The sequence below is a fragment of the Ciona robusta genome, chromosome 11 (genome assembly GCF_009617815.1).
Source record: "Ciona robusta chromosome 11, ASM961781v2".
NCBI lineage: Eukaryota > Metazoa > Chordata > Ascidiacea > Phlebobranchia > Cionidae > Ciona > Ciona robusta.
In genome coordinates, this window is record NC_143245.1 from 6,263,090 (window position 1) to 6,285,246 (window position 22,157).

The 22,157-nt window shown below is 39.3% G+C and overlaps 3 protein-coding genes across 4 annotated transcripts; 2 read left to right on the plus strand and 1 right to left on the minus strand.

Annotated features, from left to right (window-relative positions):
• The first annotated feature begins 516 nt into the window (after positions 1-516).
• LOC149728792 (uncharacterized) lies at positions 517-10,612 on the plus strand. The gene is made up of 12 exons (XM_089888957.1): positions 517-1,715; positions 2,068-2,165; positions 2,237-2,307; positions 2,532-3,066; positions 3,161-3,250; positions 3,347-3,480; positions 6,399-6,539; positions 6,803-6,875; positions 7,405-7,493; positions 8,179-8,344; positions 9,385-9,518; positions 9,879-10,612. The coding sequence occupies exons 1-12, from the start codon at positions 1,417-1,419 to the stop codon at positions 9,996-9,998; spliced, it is 1,950 nt and encodes a 649-aa protein (XP_089745083.1). The 5' UTR covers positions 517-1,416; the 3' UTR covers positions 9,999-10,612.
• Positions 10,428-21,629, minus strand: LOC149728793 (alkaline phosphatase-like). Its single transcript, XM_089888958.1, has 10 exons — positions 21,248-21,629; positions 20,775-21,016; positions 20,254-20,428; positions 19,640-19,815; positions 19,198-19,402; positions 18,727-18,879; positions 18,266-18,445; positions 17,769-17,924; positions 17,304-17,448; positions 10,428-17,044 (listed from the first exon to the last, which is right to left on the minus strand). The coding sequence occupies exons 1-10, from the start codon at positions 21,507-21,509 to the stop codon at positions 16,825-16,827; spliced, it is 1,914 nt and encodes a 637-aa protein (XP_089745084.1). The 5' UTR covers positions 21,510-21,629; the 3' UTR covers positions 10,428-16,824.
• On the plus strand, positions 12,262-16,569 carry LOC149728794 (tyrosine-protein kinase Lck-like). 2 transcript variants are annotated; one of them, XM_089888964.1, is made up of 10 exons: positions 12,262-12,387; positions 12,693-12,781; positions 13,008-13,166; positions 13,544-13,708; positions 14,345-14,469; positions 14,664-14,783; positions 14,964-15,120; positions 15,293-15,436; positions 15,984-16,129; positions 16,434-16,569. In XM_089888964.1, exons 1-10 carry the CDS (start codon positions 12,317-12,319, stop codon positions 16,554-16,556), a joined length of 1,299 nt encoding a protein of 432 aa, XP_089745090.1. In that variant the 5' UTR covers positions 12,262-12,316; the 3' UTR covers positions 16,557-16,569. The 2 variants fall into 2 exon arrangements, with proteins under 2 accessions (XP_089745090.1, XP_089745091.1); XM_089888965.1 differs by lacking the exon at positions 15,293-15,436.
• Positions 21,630-22,157: the final 528 nt, after the last annotated feature.

A 22,157-nucleotide genomic window follows, 5' to 3' on the forward strand; every position in this document is an offset into this window, starting at 1 on the left:
GTTTAGTAGTCACTACCATGCAGTCAATTTAATGTACTCATTCAAGACTGAAAAGCTTGTCTTTACCAGTTTTATGTCAGACTATACAAAAACATAAAAAAAGTTATAAGAATAAACATCAAGACAGACAAGGTGTAATTGAAAGATACCGCAAATTCCCACTGTACCACTACGAACTATATGGTAAATTTTTAATGTGACAACAGAATTTTAATTTAATATGTTTTATAATAAACGTTCCTTTACCTAAAAGTGACAACGAGTTTTATTACATATCCCAATTTGCTGGGAGCATTTAACGCCCTTGTTTAATTGTGAAAGATATAATTTCACTATTACTGCCTTGCAACTGTAAACGGACACGCGGTCTGGTATCCATAGCAACCCTTTTTTCTTACATTGCCTGTTACATTTACAAGCACAGTAAGCGACAAGTGGAAGAAGTATCAGAAGGAACTAGACGCGCATATGCTGCTTATCGACCGTTGGGCTAGTTTGAAAGAGAAAAGTAGGATAAACAGTGGCGAGGCGGGGGTGTTTGCGCGCACTCTTCAAAGTGGCAATCATTTTGCCAAGTGGATGGGGTCTCGATCGTATCTTTTACAGTTCATGCTTCTTAGCTACTTGAGCTTTTGAGTACAGTTTTAGAGTAGGAAACTATGAACGAAAGTAAACCATATGGTAAGGCAAATAGCGCTCGAATTGTATCGCTAATCGTTTTCGTATGAGTAGTATGCTTCGCTTGCTCAGTTTAGTAACGATAGCTAAACTCAAGAGCTAACACAAATAAACGCATTGGTACACTCATTAATCATAAAAGTTTTGGAACACAGTTGTTAATGAGCTATAATGTAGCGGCTTTATTTGAACGGTTGTTACTAGCCCTTTGCGTATTTCAAATCAATGTGTGAGAGAATGCCGCCGTTATATCGCTCCGCTGGTTCTGTATAGGTTGTTTTCGTATACTGGATGCCTAGCCAGAGGGTAAACGTAGGCTGCGCAGTTTCATATTTCTTGACAATGTGGGCCGTGTTTCTTTTTTATCCTAGTCAGGCGCACCCAGGTGTGGTTGAAAACAGGCTACGTAAAAAGGGCCTGTGCAGACGCGGTGGCAGAGTTGTTCAATAACAAGTAGCGCTACAATGCTGGTAGGGTTGTACGGTAGTTGAAACGCATAATATGACTACATGTGACGTAATAGAAAGCTATATCACGATTGCTCTGTTATTAAAAGTCGTGCATGTGTTTGAAGAGTAAAAAAACGTTCGACTTCAGGCATATTTATACCTCACCGTCTGATATCAGAGAGAAAAAGGCACCACGCGTCCACGCGGTACTAATACACTTAGCGTAAGAACAATCGACTATAACACCGTATCACTTTGTATCTACAGTGAGCTTAAGTTAGGAATTACGATGAGTTTTTCGACTCTAATGGAAGAAAAAGCGCCCAGTCCTTCAGGGAGCATAGATTCCGGGCTCGGCCTATCGCCACGGTCGGGTAAGCATCCGGAAAGTCCCAATGCATTCGACGATGATGTAATGTCAACTTTTTACTCCAAAAACTACCTGTCGTCTTACCTCCCGGACGAAGCGGACGAGTTATTGGAAGACATTACCAAGTCACTGACGAGTCAAAAGGATCACAGCTTTAAAGTTCGAAAAAAATCCGAAAGTCTCCCGCAAGTGCCAAGAAGTCGACAACAGCAAGCAAGGTACTTTGATTTTAATATACAATGATAGATTAAAATACGTCCGCATACAATTATACTGTAGTCAATCCATATACGTTCTCTACCTCTTAACGGTTCCTCTGCCGTCGATACGGAACTGAATGTCTATTAATCATTCGCCTTTCCCGCGCGTACAATCACCGGGGTACGTTTACATATTGGCTTTCAATATGGAATCTCATTTTCCGAAGTCCGTCGAGTTAGTTTCCACGCGGTCTCTACTCGTACGCACGTAGTCTCGTAAAAGGAACTTTTATGAGGCCATAGCAAGTGTTCTGTCAGTCGTCGGAACGCTGTAGCTCAGCTTAATGCTATATAACTGGTTCTTCTTTAGGAAAGTCGACGCCTGTCTACAGCCGAAAACGGGCAACGCAAAACCGAGACAAACGTCAAGAAGAAAAATGAGCAGGAAAGGAGACAACAAGCCATATGGTACATAGAACGTGTGCAAATTGTTATTAAGACAGTTGAATGCCCCTATTGAAACTGTGCTTGCTTTACAGCGCAAGGAGTGGCACCCAGAACAACAGTACGTGAACGACTCGACCAGTTACGTGAGCAAAGGAAAAACCAGGTTTGTTTCGACACGAAATATTAAATTGTATAATACTCTGAAGAAAGAGACGACACCGTTAGCACATAACCCCTATTTCACCCTCGTATTTTCAACAATTAACTACGCGTTTTTAGAAACGCGAAGTTACGGTTAATAAATAAGTAAATTGTTCTATCTCACCCCACCCTACTATACACGTCTCTTTCTAAAGGGCAGTGTACTTAGTCGTGATTATTCTGCAGGGTAAAGCTAAGACTGGTTACTCCAGCAACGTGACACACCAGCACCGCCCCGACGCCCCGAACCAGCCACACGTACAGCACCCTCATATGCAGAGCACGGTATCCATGTCTGCACCGCTTGATCAGCACCCCCAGCAACTGGTCATGTCGCCGCCAATGCTCCCAGAAGCGACACTAATGAACTATCCGCAAAGCTACCCCAACACTTCATACAGTGAAATGAACCAGACGAGTTTTCATGAGCCACAAGACACTTTCGTGCCCTTTCCTGACCACCAATCCCCGCAGAATGTTCTGCAGCAAGCAGCTTGCTCGCCCGAATACATTTATCCCGACCCACCTTACACTACAACGATGACACCGACCTTCACCCCCGAAATCGAGTACACTCACTCCCCGGTTACCAATTTCCAGGAGACCCTCCCCGAACCGCAAATGTACCCGAGTCCTATCCAGTACACTCAAGCAGAGGCGTACCAGCAACATAGCGAGAACATTTACACATCCGCCTCTGACTTCACAGGCCAGGCAATCGGTAAGTATAGTTTTTCCTAGTTCAGGCGAATTTAGTCGCTTCTTACGCTTCCAACACACAATATGCATATCAGTAACCATTAAAATCATTTCAGGCCAGTACTCCAACGCGGGAATGTGCTCAACCAGTCCTCCCGCGTTCCAGGAACAGCAACAACGTCTCGCTGTCATCGATCCAGTTTTCGGTATGAATCCTATCATTCTTTAGTCTGTCGTTTTTTCCGCGAATTTTAGACAGCCTGTTGTGCACGTAGTTTGAAACGGTGTCAATCATATTACAGTTGACGAGGACGATCTGCTTCAGCAACTACACGAGGCAGCTGCGTACGGAAGAACGCTTGATCTACAACACATTCTACACCAGCTGGCAAACTCAGGCACTTTACTAATTGACGTGAAGGATAGCAACGGCATGGTAAGTCAATTATTTTATTTTTTATTGGTAATTTGATTAATTAATTGCGTAGCGTATTGGTACTGCATGGGACCCCACAATTAAATTCTACTGCCTAGACGCCTAAATTGCCACAGTACGACAACCGGGAGCGTTTATCACTAAATCCATTTTTCTGCAAAAATAATTCTCAATTCCGCGTACAGTTCACCTCAGAAATCCTGCGCGGTTGTTTGTTTAAAAACGAAAGTCAATAACGTCACCATCGACCAACGTCAATGGGATTATTTTTGTAACCAGCAGAGTACCGCCATAACCATAAATGTTTACAGGAGCCACTCCTGTATCTTAAGCCGCAAATGTATACGTTTTCTCGTAAATTTACCGTCTCTTCCTCGACGAAAACTATACAAAGCGTTTGCTGATGTTTAATTATACACCGTTTATAGCTACAGGCTAGGCGGGGCGTGTGAACAGCCGTGATTTACTAACAATTTACGATTCCGTGGTCTAAAAATGAAAACGCTTCTTCCGAAATAGCGCAACCCGCTTAAAAATAGGTACGAAATATTTGTAAAATAAATTGCTTGACCACGAAACAGGTTTCTGAAAGGCGATCTGTGTTTCGGGCGAGGTGCGTAAATTACAACGAAACTCAAGTAGCGTTTGGTGAAATGTCGAGTTGACCACGTTCGTTTACGCGTGGCGGCCCTGGGGCAGAGTTGTGCAACCGCGTTCGCTTGCTCTCACTTTCTGATACGATACGTGAAACCCACTATACAGTTTTGTAATGCATCGTGCAGTCGCCGGCTCTTATCGTACCACGCACCGCTGTCTGGATTTGACCTCGAAAAGAAACGATTCGGCTCATTAAAAAATGCGAAAAATACCGAAGATCGCAACTACGAGCCATGCATGTGGCTGCTTTGCATTCAAGAAAGTGGTTCCCTGCAAAAGTCCGATTTTGCAAAGACGAAGTCACGTTTATTTACCGCCGTGTATCCATTATTGCTTACATTCTATATTAATTCTCTTCAGTAGCTTTTAAAAGGTCGTAACCCAAAGACTCTTACGCCATTTGCATATATTGCATATGGCCAGCAGCTTTGGGAATTTAAGTTCTGAATCACCGCAGTTAAATCGTGTCCAAAAATCAACAAAACACCGAAAAACGTGCTACAATTTTTGGCTTTGTACAGCTTTTTGTTCTAAAGGCATAATTTCTTGGCCGCGGAACGCCAAGTGTCTCACACGTTTCCTAACCAAAGTAAAGTTGATTAGCAGTCGCGCGACTTGATTACTTAACGTTATTATATCACCAGTTCTTCGAACTCGGGACTTAGTATTTACTCTGCGTTCACAAACATGGTCGTTCGAGTTCGCGTGTGTCGGTGTTAAAGTAAAGGTGTATAAAAATACGGCGGCAATTCCAGTTACTGTTTGCGTTGGTTTATTTAAGCAAGTTTCATTGCTCAAACAATGGAAGTGTTCAGACAGAAACTGAACCAACGCATCCGCAAGAAAGTTTTGAAAATTCCTGGTATCGCGTTACCGCAATATCTTTTGTACTCGACACGTACAACGAACACCTGAAGTTATTGTTGCGTGAAGCCGCTAGCTTCAGCCGGAGTTTCCGGGCCGTACTTTCCTTTCATTACGAAAGCCACTCGTCGCTTCTTTTGTTAATCGCGGTCGGCTGGAATTTTTGAACTTCGCCTTAAAAAAAGTTCCCCATTGTTTAATGCAGACCTCGCCCGTATAAACAGTTTACATAATGCATCACTTGCTTATGTATACGATTACGTGATTGCCCCAGGTTAATCGCCCCACGCGTACGCTGCATGCTATCTAAACAAGGCACGTTAAAGATGATTATATCATAATACCATATTAATATATTTACCCGGAACCATTACCCGTGCACGTCTATTCCCGTAACTTCACGTTGGCTATTCGTGTTATTTAAGCGCAGGACGGCCTGGACGGGGAGTTGTTATGAAGTTGTTTTGAAGTGATGAGACATTTAACCTGCGGTTTCGGGTTACATCTCTCATATTCCATCTGTTCATATTTGAATGCAGATATTTTGCTATTAAATCACCTCAAGTAATATGCTAATCACTTTTCCGCGGTATTGTCACATCTACAGCAACGCTATTGTCCGTGTTTTCTGTTATGCAAACGGCCACCGAAATGCAAAATAAACAAAAAACAACCGCACAAAAATTCGCACAAAACCCATGATGTCACCCCGTATTCTATCATTGTTAAGTCACAATCGTAGCGTATTTATAGTACATTACATCAAAACCCGCGGCAGTTTTACCGTGATCTAACTGCCCCGCCACTCACAATATACACAACACGCACAACCGAAAACGGTCAGACTGCAGTGCATGACTGGACCATTACTTTACATTGCCTACGATATAGACCCTATATGTTATAGACCGAAAGTCACGATAGTAAGTAGCGTTTTGAGCCAAATTTAACAGAACTGCGAATATAAGGCCGTGTTTACTTCGCCGCCTGTTTTCTACGACTCAAATGCTCGTTATAACGACATTTTTAACCGTTTTATGTCCAATTACAATGTGTGTTTAGTTATTTACTTTTGCCCTGCTACAAGAGTCGCTGGCGTTGTTGTTTGTGCTTTCAACGCTCGCTACGTTGCGAATTTGAAACCTTTGTTCTCTTCTAGCGCTCTTATCCTAACATGTCAGGAGCAATTCTTGTGTTTCTTTAATGATTTACTACTTTGCAACCTATTTCAAAACAACGGTACACCCGATACACGCAAGCCGGAACGTTACATCAATGTTTTCATTTCGCATGCACAACAGTGCAAATAAACCCAGTGTTTCACTTTCGCAGTGGTTCCGAACGACTTTTACAGCGCAGTGTTTCCGAATAAATTGTAAACCCCCTTTTTCCCGCAGACGCCCCTGCTCCACGCGGCGAAAAACAACCACATTGAAGCGGTAACCACACTGCTTAACTTCAGTGCAAATGCAGAAGCTGTCACAGGAGACGGCAGTTCCATTCTTCACCTGGCAGCACCTTTACCGGCCGGAATGATGGTAAGAAATAACAATCAGATGTCAATCACCTGCCAATCGTAGCCCCCTAATTTAAACTCCCATTTATCCCCATTGTGCGGTTTAAATAGCGTGACAGGTCAGTATTAAATGCGGTGGTACGGTTTTGTATTCAAATGTCTATACCACGCCGTTTTCGTTTAATTTTTAAATAGACCAAATTAGTGAATACGGCAGTGGCACGACACCACAACGATAATATGGCCTACTGAGAGCTAGTTAATTTATAACCATCTGTTTTCTAGATGTCCCTGATAGAGTACTTGGCAAGTATAGGACTGTTGCCTTCCCTGGTCGACCAAACCGACTACAACACAGGTGACATTTTAATCCAACGTTTAGTCGTGTTCGAAACCGAAACTTTTTTAAGCATAGCATTATATGCCATAGGCAAAACAACTCCGTTTTTTTTAAATGTTTTAACCAAATCTGGGTAGACCTGTTAAATGCAGTTACATTATTTTCTAAAAAACATAGGAACTTTATTGATTAATTTGCCGAATACTGTATATTTTATCCATGCTTGTTTATGAGACACTTAACTGCAGAGTAAACGCTATATTCTAGTGTAAAACTTGGTTTTAAAAACACATTATGTCACCCCTGTTTAAAAAGCTGTGAGAAATGTTACCCCAGGCACCCCCAATATTACGCCTATGCCCGTATGACATATGTATCCAATACTTTTGCAATATTGCCAAGTCCGTTTCTCCTGAACTGCAGAATCAGACAGTCGACGGGTGCGGTCCGATTTAAGCTTTTAAACTAAACAAACAGACTCTGTTTACGTCCCGACTGTGGGGCGTTGGTTCTAAATCAACAAATAAACAATTCCATGGTTTTGCAGGGCGAACACCGCTACACGTCGCCGTAGACTGCGGAAACTTAGAAACAACGAGGTTGCTTCTTCAGCATGGTGCTTCCATGGCCGCACAGGTAAACCGCTGAAATTTTACGGCTCTGATAATACTTCCAGCAGGCGTGCCGTCGAATTTTTGCGGCAAAGGTTAAAAAACATCGTAAAATCGTTTGCTTCGCGGGTTTTACTGTTTCACAGCCATCGGTGCGCTGGTGTGTAGGAATACCAAAGTCAGGGTTTGACTTGGTGTGAAAATTTGTATGTTTTTGGCTGTTATGGCAGCGACATTGCCCGTTTAAACATGAAATACGACCACTGTAACAGGGCTGTATTACCACACCAGCGGATAATGGGCAAATCAGTGGATCGTTACCTGTTTGATCAATTTGATTGACAATTTAATTGCGACTTGGACCTATACCCATATTTTAGTATTAGACAATAACGAGAACTAAATTAGTTGTAATTTATAAAAAAAACAATAGAATCAACAGATGTGTCAGTAATACAAGATAAAGTAAAAATAACTAACAAATGTAAAATATAGTAGGTTGGGCTAGGATTTAGTACATATTTTCTTTTTACTCCCTATATCATTTAGTATAAACAAAATACATTCAAAGAATTGTACAACCATATCCTCGCGAAATAGCGTTGTTAATTGTTTAAAACATGATCAGAAAATAAGGGTTATTATGTGCTAAAGGTATTCATCTTCCTACACACTACTATACATTGTAATATCGTTATCTTGTTATGCAGGACAAACAGAACGGTTGGTCTGCACTGCATATCGCAGTTAAGAAAGGAAACGTTCAGATGATCCGCGAAATTCTGCTGCACGCTGAAAGCAACCCAATGGTCACATTAGACGATATTGTAAACCAAGAGACTTACAACGACAATACACCGTTACATTTCGCTGCAGGTAGGCGAAAAATTTAAATATTGCTTAAAAAGCTGTATAGGTAGGACTTCTGTGCATTCTGCTTATGTAACTGGATACACAATGCCCATGCGCAAACATACTAATAATAGCAGAACGGGAACTGTATGCGCGGGTCCTTTGTACTGCCACTTCTCCGCGGCGCAATTGATTGACTATATTACACCGTTTCCCAGAAATAATACAGCGATCATATTACGCCTACGCGCACTGTAATACAAGGTTCTGTAATTCGTAAGCTTAATATTCGGTTTCACAGCTCGGCCTTTGGCATGAGAAGGAATGTCTTTTCCAAATACAGACGCGAATTGGTGACCATTGTGTGGCGTACAATGGTTTTCTTACACTCATTTGAATGCAAGTTTTACAGCCTTATTGTTGCACTTGTTTGTGTGCTAATTCTGGTAATCTTAAAATTTCAGGTCCATGTTCAAACATAAAGTCTCATTATCGGTTATTTCGGTAACTCATTAACTGATGACGTAGTAGCTATGACGTAAACACCGTTCACAGTTATCATAAAACGTTTCTTCGTTAAGTACGAGCACCAAAAGGTCATTGCCGGTAGTGCTGCGTGCCACACGTCCATACATGCTTTGAACATACCAGCAATCATAGATTACGTTTACCGCACTGGTTAACTACTCCGAATATTAATCCGAAATTGCAGCACGTTATTGGCGGGAGAAAATCCCCGCAAACGAATTGCTGCGAAAATCGTGAAGATGTCTCGAAACGAGTCACAATTTCTTGGAACTTAAAAACTTCGACCGCCCTACTTGAACGCAGTAAATCGACAGGCCGTTTAATTAGGCATTAAACTGCTTAATATGTCCATTCTTGATCATCCTAACGAAATTTACCGCGTGCTCTCGTAACTATTACGGCAAGTCCAATTTAACTCGTTAATGATCGCGTCATACAGTGATTGCTTTATTTGTCCGTTTTTATGACGCAATTTCCTATCGGCCGCTACATTCGTTTGTAGGCAGTTATTATTAAAACGTTTTATTACCACGCAGAGCTAGAGAGCTCGGGATTGCCCCGTGACGTCACAAACCTGATTGTAAACTTCCTCTTGGACAAAGGAGCTGACCCGAATTTGAAAAACCACCAAAACCAGCTCCCCCTACACTTGCTGCCCAGGAACTCGCATGTAAGTTTATTTTTAGAACAAATTTGCATAACTTGACGCTACTGCGTCACAATTCAGCCTATATGGCGCTAACGTTCGAAACCAGTTTGCTAAATTTTTTCGTCTATTTTCCGTTAACTAAATATAGTGTTTTTCAACGTTTGCAACCTAACCGTACACAAGTTTCGGAATATTTTAAGATTCCGGGAAATTGTTTATTCCCAACTTTTCATTTTCAAACTAAAACGAGATAAAACGCCTTTTGTTGAACAAGTGTTTGGAAATGTTTACCCAGCCATAAAAAGATTGCGCCTCGCCGTAAAACTTCCCACTCCAAGCGAGCTGTGAATTCCCCGTATTCTAATTCGTATCTCGTTTCAGTTGGTTGAACGTCTGCGCCCAAACCGACGTCAAGCCCCGCGACTTGCTGCCTGGGATGGAATCCGCAACTGCCGACCTTTCTCGGGGCCAATAGCGCCTCGTAAGTCGTCACAGGAATAAATTTCTGCTATGCAGATATTACAGATTGTGTAAGCTGCTCTCTCGTCGACCCCCCCCCCCCTTGTTCCGCCTCAATTGTAAATGAAAAGCGCCGCCCAATTGTCGATTCACGACATTCATAATGCTGAAACTAAAAAGGTTAAAAAAGAGAGCTGAACTTTACCACGATCTTCTTGCCGTATTCTTCTGTGAAGAATATTAATGGTTCAACGCTTGGCACACGATACCTCTTGCGCCGCCAGTGGTTGACCATTGATTCGAAGTTGGCCTTTATAAGGCCGCATTTTGTAACTTTTCACGTGTGTGTGTGTTGTACTTATTATTAAACAGCTAAAACTGACAACAGACATTAAAACCTATATAATCTACATCTGTAAAGTGCATACGAGTATATATAGTACCACAGAAACAATTTTAATTTTTCTTTGCCGTTCACTTGTATTGTATTGTTTTGTGCAGTTATCTCACTCGTTGTATATACACTACTGTACATTCGTCCGTGTGTATACCCGATTAACGTTTGTTGTGCTTTCTAACTAATTCGAAAAACGCATGCGATGTAATTTGTTTGCACCAAAAAAATATTCAAAAATAAACTCGTGTACAGAAAAAAGTACTCGTGTATTGTAAGCATCATTTTGAGAGCGCTTCTATTTTAACCAGAGGGTCCTGATTCGAGGCTTAACGCTGCTGCTATGGTGAGTAATTGTTTAGTCGCGTGTTAAATAGAACATCTATATATAATATAGGGAATAGTAAATCTTGTTTTTTTAACAATTAAAAACACGATTTCACAGACGTGGGAATATACGGTTATATCATTTTGTAAGGAATCTTTGTTTACTATAAAATGGGACAACATAAGAGAATATAAACATTTATCATCTTACCCCAACCTACTGTAAATGTTACAGTTGCCACGCGACGCGAATGTAAATATTTGACCTTGTATTACAGTACTAGGGTGTGACGATACATTTGTATTTAGTTTTGCGACTGTCACCTACCTAATATGTACTAAAAAGAAGCCGCCATTTTCGTGCTTGGAATTTCGTGTGAATTGAACGCGTGCGCCCACATGCGAACCGCAGTTGCACCGATGTGTTTTAATTTAAATATTTTCAATGGTTTGCTTTCAAAAATAAACTGGCTTCTATTCTGTATGGATGAAGGCGTACACCAAACACGCAAAGTAATCTCAGATTTAGGCCAGAGTTGACTCATTTTAATAAATAGCTTGGCTCAGTTTGTGTGTATAAGAAATGAGCACTTTCATTGTATAAAGTGTCTCTGTCGATTGAATTAACATACCACTAATATAAAACAATACAGAAACAGGTCGAACTGTATTTTCCACATTTGAAAATTAAAAAAAAATAACTTATAAATTCCTAAATACATTTCGAAAATCTGTTAAGATTTATAAATGCCACAAAGTACGTCATAGAGGATGAGTAATGTAGTGTGTGGGTAGGTTTACTATATACTACTCATAGGCGTACTGCGAGCTTACGATATCATAACAAAACTGTACTTGCTCTAACAAAGACAAAGAGAAGATTTGTATCATATGTAGCCCTGCTGTAAATTCTGTTTGGATATTATACAGCAGTGCGGTTCTTTAAGGGGAAAAACGAATACGAATTTCCGTTTTTTAATTAATGTAAGCTCATCATATTACAGTACACAAATATTCTCATTTACAAATGAAATTATTTCAATTCGTTTTAGTTTAACTCACTGTCCAGACACCAATGCCTATTCAATGTTATTGACATATAAAACAAATAAGCTGGGTAATTATGGAAAATAGTAATGTACGTGTGTTTTCCAACATAATCAAAATAAAATAAATATGTATGTTCGCGTAACCCACGTGTATTGCTGTATTGATACAACGACGCTATGTGCGTATATTATGTTGTTTAGCATTTTAAGTAACTGTACAGTAGACCACAAGAAAAAACTGTTTTGCTAGAAGGAATTATATACATTATGTATAGTGTGTGCCGTGTAGTCTATATTCTGGTTATGCGGAAATACAAGAACTGTTAGTCATGCAAAAGAAAATAGAACGTGATGTACAGGATTGCATTGCACCACCATTTCAGTTTCGAGTGTACAGTACAGATATGAATGCAGGGTCAAATGGAACAGTAGTTAGGTTACGTATATATCAAAGTTAACAGTTTGGTTTTGCGTGGTCTATGCAGAGAAGAATATTTACAAAATTAAATACCCGTAGCCTCACGGCTCTAAAATTTTAAGTGCTAACGGTATCCCATCTTATCCCACAGTATAGGTTGTAGGTTTTTAAAATGTCGTCCAACACGTACGACACTGTTGAAATAAGACAGAAGCCCTTGCAAGAAACAATTGAAAGTGAACCGTAAGAACATTGTTGTTTGTAATTTTATGTAAATTAAAAATAAAACGTTCAAAATGCCTGATTTTTTGAAGGATTTTTATTCTATATGGGCGAGGTTTCGCAGCGTGGCGCGCAATATTCGGCTGACATTTGGCCAGAGTTGGCCAATTACACCAACATTGTATATGCGCATATTAATCGGGTTGCCTACTTTCGTGCCTACTATCTTTCTCAATCATACCATAACTGAAGGTTGTGATGATAATCAGAACAGTAACACATTCGCATCAAAACCAGCATTTTTACAAGTCTATTCGCTTTTACAGGTGTTATTTTGGTACTATATCAAGAGAAGAAGCAGAGACAAACTTACTGGAACGCGGGGAAAACGATGGTACTTTTCTAGTGCGCAAAGGTAGACGTATAAAAGGCCGTTACTATTATACTGAAAATATATAGTACTGCGTGGAAAGATAGGTCACCTTCAGTACGTAATATCTTAATATCCTTGTCGTGTTTTAAACAACAACGCTATTTTAGAGTCGTCATAATAAGGCTATATATTTCTTTGAATGTTCTTCTTTACTAACAAGTAAAACGCAGATACGTTCCTAATTTTTATAGAAATCTCAATTTAACAGGCACAGATGGGGAGTATCGTATATCTCTACTTTCCAGTACAAGTGACGGATCGTGCAGGGTTTATAATTATAGAGTGAAATTGGCAACAAACAGAACTTACAGCATAGATGACACATATTCGTTTCCCGCGGTTCACCAACTTGTACGTTACTATTCTCGTGAGTCATATGTTTCTATATATTCCTAAGTGTAAGCCTTTCGTTTTGATGCTCCATTCGTATTATAAAAAAAGTGGTCAAAATCAGAAGTGTCTGTAAAGTAAAACCGTATAAAAATCGAAAAAAAATGTCAAAAATTGTTATATGCGTGCAGTCCCTACAGTTTAAAATAAAAACGTTCTTTGTATAAGGTGAATATACCGTAGCACCCTGGGTGTTGAGGTATAGCAGTCAAAATCTGGCCTAAATCTTAGCGGTTCCATTGTATATCCGCTGAAGGACCTCTACCACTTAGAATAAATATATTATAACACAAATCTATAACATCAATTATGTAGCATTAAACCAATTTTAATTAAATCGTGTGTTTATATCAGAGAAATGTAGCGGTCTGCCCAGTAAACTCGTAGCGCCCTGTCCGAAAGAAGATTTGGAGAAAGAACCGGAAAGCGGATTCCACCCTTTATTGCCCGTGATTGCTGGTAGTTCAGTTGAAATGAAATCTCAACTTTCATGTGGGAGTTATTCAGAAATATGGAAAGGTGTATTTAAACTTTTACTTTACGCATAACGTAGGCTATCTAATTTAGTAGGGTGGGGTAAGACGAATACCTTTGGAACCTAATATTTCATATTGCATAATTGTGCGTTTAAAAATTAAGAACGCCCATTTTCTGCACAGCCTATAACTAATAAAACACGATGTGATGTTGTAGCTACCATTATTAAAAACAAAACGTATGTACTTACCGAAACTGCAAAGATATCAACATATAGTTCAGAATATATACAATACAATGTATAATCCATTTGAATCAAGTAAACAACAGCAAATTTAAATCTAACATGCATTGTAAACAACAGTACTATCATAGTATTAACTGCCGCCAAGACTGCATGGTTCAACTAAAAGCAAGGCGTAGATGGAACGACGCTTTTGCTTATGGAGTAATTATCGCCCGGCGTAAAATTTATAGAACACGCTTGTTTTGTGGTGTAACAAAATAACAAAGTTGTGCGTAGTAGTAAACAACGCTGTAGTATCTACTAAAAGCAAACAAACAAAAAATCTAAAACAAAATGTTTAGAAAAAAATTATATTGAGTTGCATTTAATTAAAAATAAGATGTAATTACGATAAAAAAATTGTTCATAAGTTTAACAACTCTTTACCGCAGCCAACTACCTTCGAACGACGTTCGCAGCGAAATGCGCTTTGAGTAACCACTGCACGTTACTGGTAAAAGAAGCAAACATTATGAGGGAATTAAGACACAACAATGTCGTACAGATTAGCGGTGTAGTAAGTACAGACTGTTTTATATTCTACATTTTTACACGCTTTTTATAGGTTGCAGTACAGGCAAAAAAATCGTTAAAATCTCCCTTTCGGTAAAAATATTTTAATTTTTGCTACAAAACAGCACAGTACTATACATTAATAAATAATTAAAACAAATTGATGAAAGTAAAATAGTTTTACAACTTATTTAACAGATATTAGAGCCCCAAACCATTGTATTCGACTATTATCCTAACCGGGACCTGTTAGACTACATGCTTAGAGGAGAAAAATACGAGATGACAAATTACCACAGAACGCAAATGGCTATTCAGGTAAACAGATCTTATTTTAAATACATCAACCAATGTACCTTATTTATCTTCACAACGGAAGTAGTCATAAAACGGGCAGTGGTCTAAAAATCGCTTCGTGTCCGCTTGCGAGTTATACCTAAATGTAGCTGAAAACTGCACCCAAAATTTTCGCTTAAAATATTTGGTCGATTTTTTCAGGTAGCATCCGGACTTGAGTACATCTCCAAGCGTGGCATCATTCATCGCAACATCCGAGCTTCCAACATCCTCGTGGATCAAAATCTTGGTTGCAAAGTTTCCAGTTTCGGTTATGCTGTAAATATGGACAAAGATGGGCGGTATATCAAAGACGAAGGTAGAACATAAATGATTTGCGTTTTACGGTCATTTTACGGCTTTAGATTGGGGTAAGATGGGTCCACGGTTTCATTTATCGTATTCTGGGTATATTGTATATACGCATAAACAAAAATATACCATCTCTTTAAAAAATTGGGGGAATATGTTTTTAATTCGACTTCTGTCAGATGACCGACCCTTTCAATCTCAAATGCTCCGCTGGATGGCGTTAGAGGGAGCCTCCCTTGGATACTTTTACTCCAAGAGTGATGTATGGAGCTATGGCTGTCTTTTGGTTGAAATTTTTACAAACGGTGAAGCACCATTCTCAGGTATAGAGCATTTTTTGATTCTTTGTTATACAACAGGACACCAGCTGTATAAATAAATGAATGTAACGTACCTTAACCCTCGCGTGGCCGGAAAACGACAGTCGTTATAACACGGATCACACCTCGTGCGAGCTTACGACGAGTTACCAAGTATATACGTAACTTTGTTCATATGTTCAAAAACATGTTTGGAGCGCCCACACCTCTAGTTCAGAGGATATATAGTGGCTTATAACGTTGCTACCATTGTGGGTGTATATGTGTTCTTAGGCAAGATACTTAATAGTTTGCCGATTATCCAACTACAGTTTGCTGATTATCTCAAACCAAGTGGCCGATTATCTAAATTGTCGGACATAGATTAAACAAAATAACCCACAAAGTTACATAAATGGTAACTCGAATACGGACACGGGGTATGTGAATGGCACACCCGTGTTATAACGACCGTGATCGCGCGCCACGTATGGATAAATAAGTTACATTTCTTGTTTCAATGGCGTATTACGCTAATCCTTAACCACTCGTCGTTTTTTACATCCCACAGGCGAGTTAACACAAAACATACTGCGCAAAGTATCTTCAGGAGTGCGTGTTGGAAAACCACCGATCGCATCACAAGAAATGTACAATATTATGAAGCTATGTTGGCACCCAAATTACGACCAAAGGCCCGATTTCAATAAAATTCAGGTCTGTACACTTACCAACACTTTTCTCTATAACACATCTGTAATTCTTTTAATTAAATACAGCTTGATAGGAGTCAATTTATACTGTATTGTGGGTTTACCAACCAACGTTTTATTTGACGCCTTTTTAACCTTAGAAAGTCTTTAAGAAATGTTTTGGTTACCCTGTTTATATATCACGCCTTGATTTGTAAATCCTGCTTTTTTAATGTAACCCTTAATAAAAATTATCTTGTACAAGAGGACAAAAACTAAATGTGTGTTTAGAAAGTACTTTTTCAACATAACTTTAACTGTTTTTCCAGACGTTGCTGAAACTATTGACTGATAAAAAGGGAACTATCAAACCGAAGGCGGTTAAAGCTGCCAAACGTAACAAATATAACGTCAACCTATCTTCGCCTCTTCGATCGAAGAGTACATCGTGACGTTTTATGAATTACTAATAGCGGCCAGCAATTTTCATTAGTTTTACTCGGTTACACTTCACCTGAAACTATATGCTAAAAGACAACGTTAAGCTTTGCACTGAATCAGAAAAGTTCATTAAAGGAAAGATGTTAAATCTACTGTTTCGCTTTTTCTTACACAAGCATGTTTCAATAAAGCTATGCTTTTATACATTTATTGTTATTTACTCGCAAACGACACCATATGCTATTAAAATAATCTTGGTTTAAGAATATGTTGAATTGTCTAGGCAAGAAAAGATTTGCTTTTTTTTACCGTATACACACCAATACCGATGATTACTATGGAAAATGTCAACTCCAAAGCAAAAAGAGCGTACAGAGCACCAGCAGCCTCGCTAGGATTAAGATTGTACCCTAAAAACGTGACGTTTTCTTCGGTCACAACAGATGTTTGTGGCTGGTTTTCGCAATGAGCTTTATTTTCCCCAACACATGAAGCATATCTAAGGAGAAGTGTAATAACTTGGTAAATTCGCATTTACATGACACAGACAATATATTGCGAAGAGTAAGTACAGTTTAAGATGCGTTTTATAAACCTAAAATTTCATATTTTGTGATCTTGTTTTAGGCAATTAACAACACTCTTTTTCAAATTCTTAGCCAAAACTCTACATTATGGCAACTAAATTAAAGTATGCATAATCATAGCTAACTTCAGCCACCGACAAATCCAGGCATTTAAATAGGGAAACCACCTACCGCATCACGTGAGCTACATAACTTTGTTGGTGAACTCCATGAAACAGATGAGACATAGGACCCCTCGCTAATATAGCAACATCCTCGCCACCGTGACTTTCTGAGTACAAAGGGACTCCGCTTTGCTGTAGATAATCCTTTGCACCTATTTTTGGTCAAAAACCATACGTCAAATCATAATTTAAATATGTAATAAGTATATAGGGTGGTGAAAGATGGGAAACCTGTTTATTCTATTTCTCGTCCCATTTGGGTAGTAAACAAAAAACATTCAAATATTTATAAAACCGTATCCTCAAGGCCCCTATAGGCCGTTGTTAACTGTTTAAAACACGATCACGATATTTGGATAAAATGCGCTAAAGCTATCCCGTCGAAAAAGAATGAAAAACCCACCTTACCCCACCCTACTGTATCCTATCTTACCCCACCCTACTATACCCACACCCACAAAAATCGTCTTACTTGTATCTACTGTGTTCAGATCTTCCCTTACTACTGGTTCGTTAGGTGATGAATAGGAATCGCCACCTTGAAACCCTTCACCATTGCCATAGTTAAGTGCAGTATATGGAAGACCATCCAACCCGGTTCTAGGGTTGGCATCGTCTCTTGCTTTGCCTGGATACGAAAAAACCGGATTTAGTTTCGACAGTTAGGTAAAATAACTTTTAGAGTTACAGTGTGCAAAAACATTTAACCCCAAAGTTACATATGTGGGATTTGTAAGTGGGTATAAAGTGTATGAAACAGAAGTTACACACGTGGTACCTCGTAGGCGGGCACAAGGTGTATATGAACAGAACACCTGAGTTGAAACAGCTGTCTTTGCACGCTACACAAGGACAAGTAAGTTACATTCATCCAATTATGTATTTATGTAGTTGCAAAACTTCTAATTTTGTAATCACAAAATTTCGCCTAAAAGCCTTATAACAATCAAAGTGAAAGTTATACATTACCAAATAAAGGGTTTCCTCTGATAGTGTAACCGCCTAATGTGAAAGTATGACTGTGGTCCGCCGTTACTACGAGCAACGTATCAGATTCCGACGTTAATTCAACTGCTTTAGCAATTGCGTCGTCGAATGCAATAACTTCATGTAGAGATCTGTATGCGTTGGATTCATGGTGTGCGTGGTCTATTATATTAACAGAAATATAGTAGAATGTCTAAACATATTACCATAAACTGTATTTATCTCTTTAAATACAGTAACGAAGGTCAAATCAATTAAAACAGCAAAGATAGCAGCAAAAAGTCAGTTGAGGCTACGATTTTTGGATAAAACAAAAATGTCACACGTAGGTGATTTTAAGAGCAGACAAAGAAAAATACACAGTTTTCTATTGCGCTGTTACGAACATACCTATTTATTAGAACATTTTGGTGTTTTTTAAATTTAAAATAACAGATCTATACCTATTCGACCCCCTTCCACTAAAAGAAAAAAACCGTCCTCGTCTTTCTGCAAGATCTCGATCGCCTTTTGCGTCATTTCCGCCAAGCTTGGCTCTCCTGCGCCATCTGTCGATCGGTCCGTCTCGTAATTCATATCCTTTGGTTCGAACATGCCTGAGGGTAAGATTAAAGTTTATACTTAAGAATTGAGTTCGACGCTCGGCGCTGCTACCATCGTGGGCGTAACCATCTTTTATGAAGAAATTCGAACGGCAAGTGCTCCAACTTAGTGGCCCCTTACGGGTTGTCTATATACATCAGCCATATATGGAACGAAACACCCGTTTTATAACGACTGTCGTTGCTCTGCCACGCGAGGATAAATAAGTCACAATAAATTATCCATTCGTTCATAAAACAATCCTTTATAAACCAAACAGAGATAAAGATTTCTACTTTATAAAACTTCCCACAAACACGCAAGCAGCTCACCCCATAAATGGTCCACACTTGATGCGTCCACTGCATCAAACTGTTGCTTATTCCAAACATATTTAGCGTTTCTTCCCATGTCTTCCATGTTGTTTTTCCATTTCTCGATCAACTCTTGGCCGTCCTTTCGAAAGTTGTTAGTTTTGTATTCCTCATCTAACGTTGTATTCGGTCGGAAGTAACCACGCCCACCGCCAAGGGCTACCTATATAAAACATGGCCGTGAAACACTTCGATGCTTGACGCTGCAGCCACCATCGTCCTTGGACCAAACACTTAACTTAAAATTACTTATACAGGCGTGCAAAAACGCGGTGAAACACAAAACCTGTATTCTAACGACTGACGTTGCCCCGCCGCACGAGGATAAATATGTTAAACTTATTTCTTTCAACTATACTTTTGGCTATTTTGGGAAGCCAGTTTTTTAAAATGTTCCTACCTGTATGTTAGGCAATGCTGCATAAAGCTGATAAGCAATATCTTTACAGCCGTTTATTTTTGCTTCGTCCGGCAAGTCAGCATCGCTGTACCAATACCTGTACGCCGAATGCGCGTACGCCGAACCTGGGGTGGCGTGGTTAAGTCTGGTAGTTGTTACCACACCGACTGCTTTGCCTGTGTATAGGTATACATAGTTAGTAATCCACTATTCAATTGAAATTGTTTAAAAGGGCGTGTTTGGCTGGTAATAACTGTATAAAGTTATGAGCTACTGTGTTTTTATATGAGCAGATTTATTATATTCCCATATTTAACCAGTATAGTACTCCAATGCGCTACTGTCCGCTTATATACGGCACAAGAAAGCAAGTAGGTATAGTATAGTACATCAACTGACCAGAGATTGTTCGTCGTATTTATTCTGTCGTAGTTAATCATGCCGTAACCAAACAGGGGCAAAAACGTTTGCGTGTTATTACACTTGTATAGTTTGTTGGCGTTAGCTGAACAGGACGTAAAAGCGTGAATTTCCTAAAAAATTACTCAAAAATCTTTATTGGTTCTAGATATAAAACATGCATTTCAGCAACAATATATATATTTACACGTTACCTTCCTTGTGCGAATCCTCAAGTACAGAACTGACTTCGTTACCAGGTGTAGTACTGCATACACCTGGTGTAATAGCAGCGTTGTAACCAAGGACTGCCATGTCGGTTTTAACACCGGTCATGTAAGCCGTACCAGTACCGGCTGAATCAGGAACTTGGTGGTCTACGTTGTAGGTCTAAATGCAGAACTATTACTTTTGTGTAATCTATACATATTTTAGCCAAATAGGTTTTATACCATGGGGTAAGATGGGAAACCGTTCGCACCAAGTCCCATATTTTCCGATTTGAGTTAACAAAGCTCGTTTAAAGTCGTGGGGACACAGTCAAATGTTAAATAACTCGCTAAGTATGTTTTTTCTTTCAAAACATAACGACAAAGAGTTTGTTTTATTTTTAACACACACAGCTATATAGTCGAAAAAACGAACCAATATGCAAAAATGCTACGAAATCACAACAAAAACCCTGTATTCCACATTGTGTGTTGTAAACCAACACCAAAACATAGCATCAATTTACCTTTGATAAACCTGCATGCGGAAAAGTGTCCATCATCAATTTGGTCTCTTCGCCAGACTGACCGTTGTTTTGTCCTTTTAAAATACGACCTGACGTGATGCTAGGAATGCCCATACCATCACCAAGAAAAAGAATAACATTCTTGGCTACATTCTTATTTCGCTTCTCAAGTAGGAGTGCTTCGTCTAATTCCTTGGCTGCGCTATCATACCAAAACTGGGCTGTATTTTCACCAGCAAGTGCTGAAAACAAAAGGATGAAAATATTGTACAGTAGTAGCGTGAGTTAAAATGTTTTCATTCTATTTTCCCGAACCATTTGGCAGTAAACAAAGAATATTTACAGGGCTATATAACCGTTTCAGGACACTCTATAAAAAGCGTTGTTAATAGTTGCTCCACGACTATATTGGAAGTTTGGGATTTAGTTTCTAGTGGCATCCCGATAAATAGGGTTTCTTTATTCCACCTTACCTTGGCGTTGAGCTGATTTCTCTTTTTTCGAGTCACGTGACACAGGGGGCGGATGCATGACGTCATCGTCCATGTTTATTACGTCATGGATTGATTCAACGTCCAATTTCATCGACCTTCCATCGGCAGTTTCTACGATTTCTCGGTTAATTCTTTGTACATTGCCACTGACTTCAGGGTGATACTGGTCCGTTTCTACTACTGCAAGGACATTGATAAATACTGTCGCCAATAAAAGGCCTATGATGCGAATTTTGACCATTACGATACAGAAAGGAATTTCAAAGGCTAAACTATATGTGGCTGTTTTCAATGGATAGTTGTCTTTTATAGCTGTTCAGTCCCGCAGCACAAATACTTGTAAACCATGCACGCGCAGTACAAATATGCAGCGTACAGGGAAGCAGTTTAATTATTAATCGACCGTGATTTGTACAAACACCGTGTCGTAACTTGGGACCTCGGATTAATAAAAACACATTGGTGAAATACTGCAATGTTGAGTCAAGCACACACACTATGCGACGACCGCTATTTACCAGAAAAAAATGGGTTTGGATCTCTGAGAAATGTGCACAGCAAATACTTTACTCGGTTTTTGTTTGACACAATTGTCTAAAAATAACCAGTTTTCTTGAAAGTTTGTGTTCGGGAATTTGACTTCTTGAAAATGAGTTGAATGGCGGAAATTCTGAGAAATAGTATGTAGCGATACCAAGAGTCTTAATGTCCATTAGTTTTGCAACGTATTTTTTGGGAATTCTAGTATTATTTATTGCTATAATGACTAGCTGTTTCGTGCTTAATAATCATAAAGATTCAGTTAATGTAATACTGTACTACATAAGCCATTGGGCCCAGCAGATATAATAGGCGTAGAAAAGCTAATATATGGCTACCACCATAACAA

Coding starts and splice junctions, on each gene's coding strand:
- LOC149728792 (XM_089888957.1), top strand. CDS start 1,417: ATGAGTTTTTCGACTCTAATGGAAGAAAAAGCGCCCAGTCCTTCAGGG. Junction 1,716..2,067: donor AGTCGACAACAGCAAGCAAG/GTACTTTGATTT, acceptor GTTCTTCTTTAG/GAAAGTCGACGCCTGTCTAC. Junction 2,166..2,236: donor AGGAGACAACAAGCCATATG/GTACATAGAACG, acceptor CTTGCTTTACAG/CGCAAGGAGTGGCACCCAGA.
- LOC149728794 (XM_089888964.1), top strand. CDS start 12,317: ATGTCGTCCAACACGTACGACACTGTTGAAATAAGACAGAAGCCCTTG. Junction 12,388..12,692: donor GAAACAATTGAAAGTGAACC/GTAAGAACATTG, acceptor TCGCTTTTACAG/GTGTTATTTTGGTACTATAT. Junction 16,130..16,433: donor CCGATTTCAATAAAATTCAG/GTCTGTACACTT, acceptor CTGTTTTTCCAG/ACGTTGCTGAAACTATTGAC.
- LOC149728793 (XM_089888958.1), bottom strand. CDS start 21,509: ATGGTCAAAATTCGCATCATAGGCCTTTTATTGGCGACAGTATTTATC. Junction 20,429..20,774: donor CGCATGCAGGTTTATCAAAG/GTAAATTGATGC, acceptor TTCTGCATTTAG/ACCTACAACGTAGACCACCA. Junction 19,816..20,253: donor TGAGGATTCGCACAAGGAAG/GTAACGTGTAAA, acceptor ACCTATACACAG/GCAAAGCAGTCGGTGTGGTA.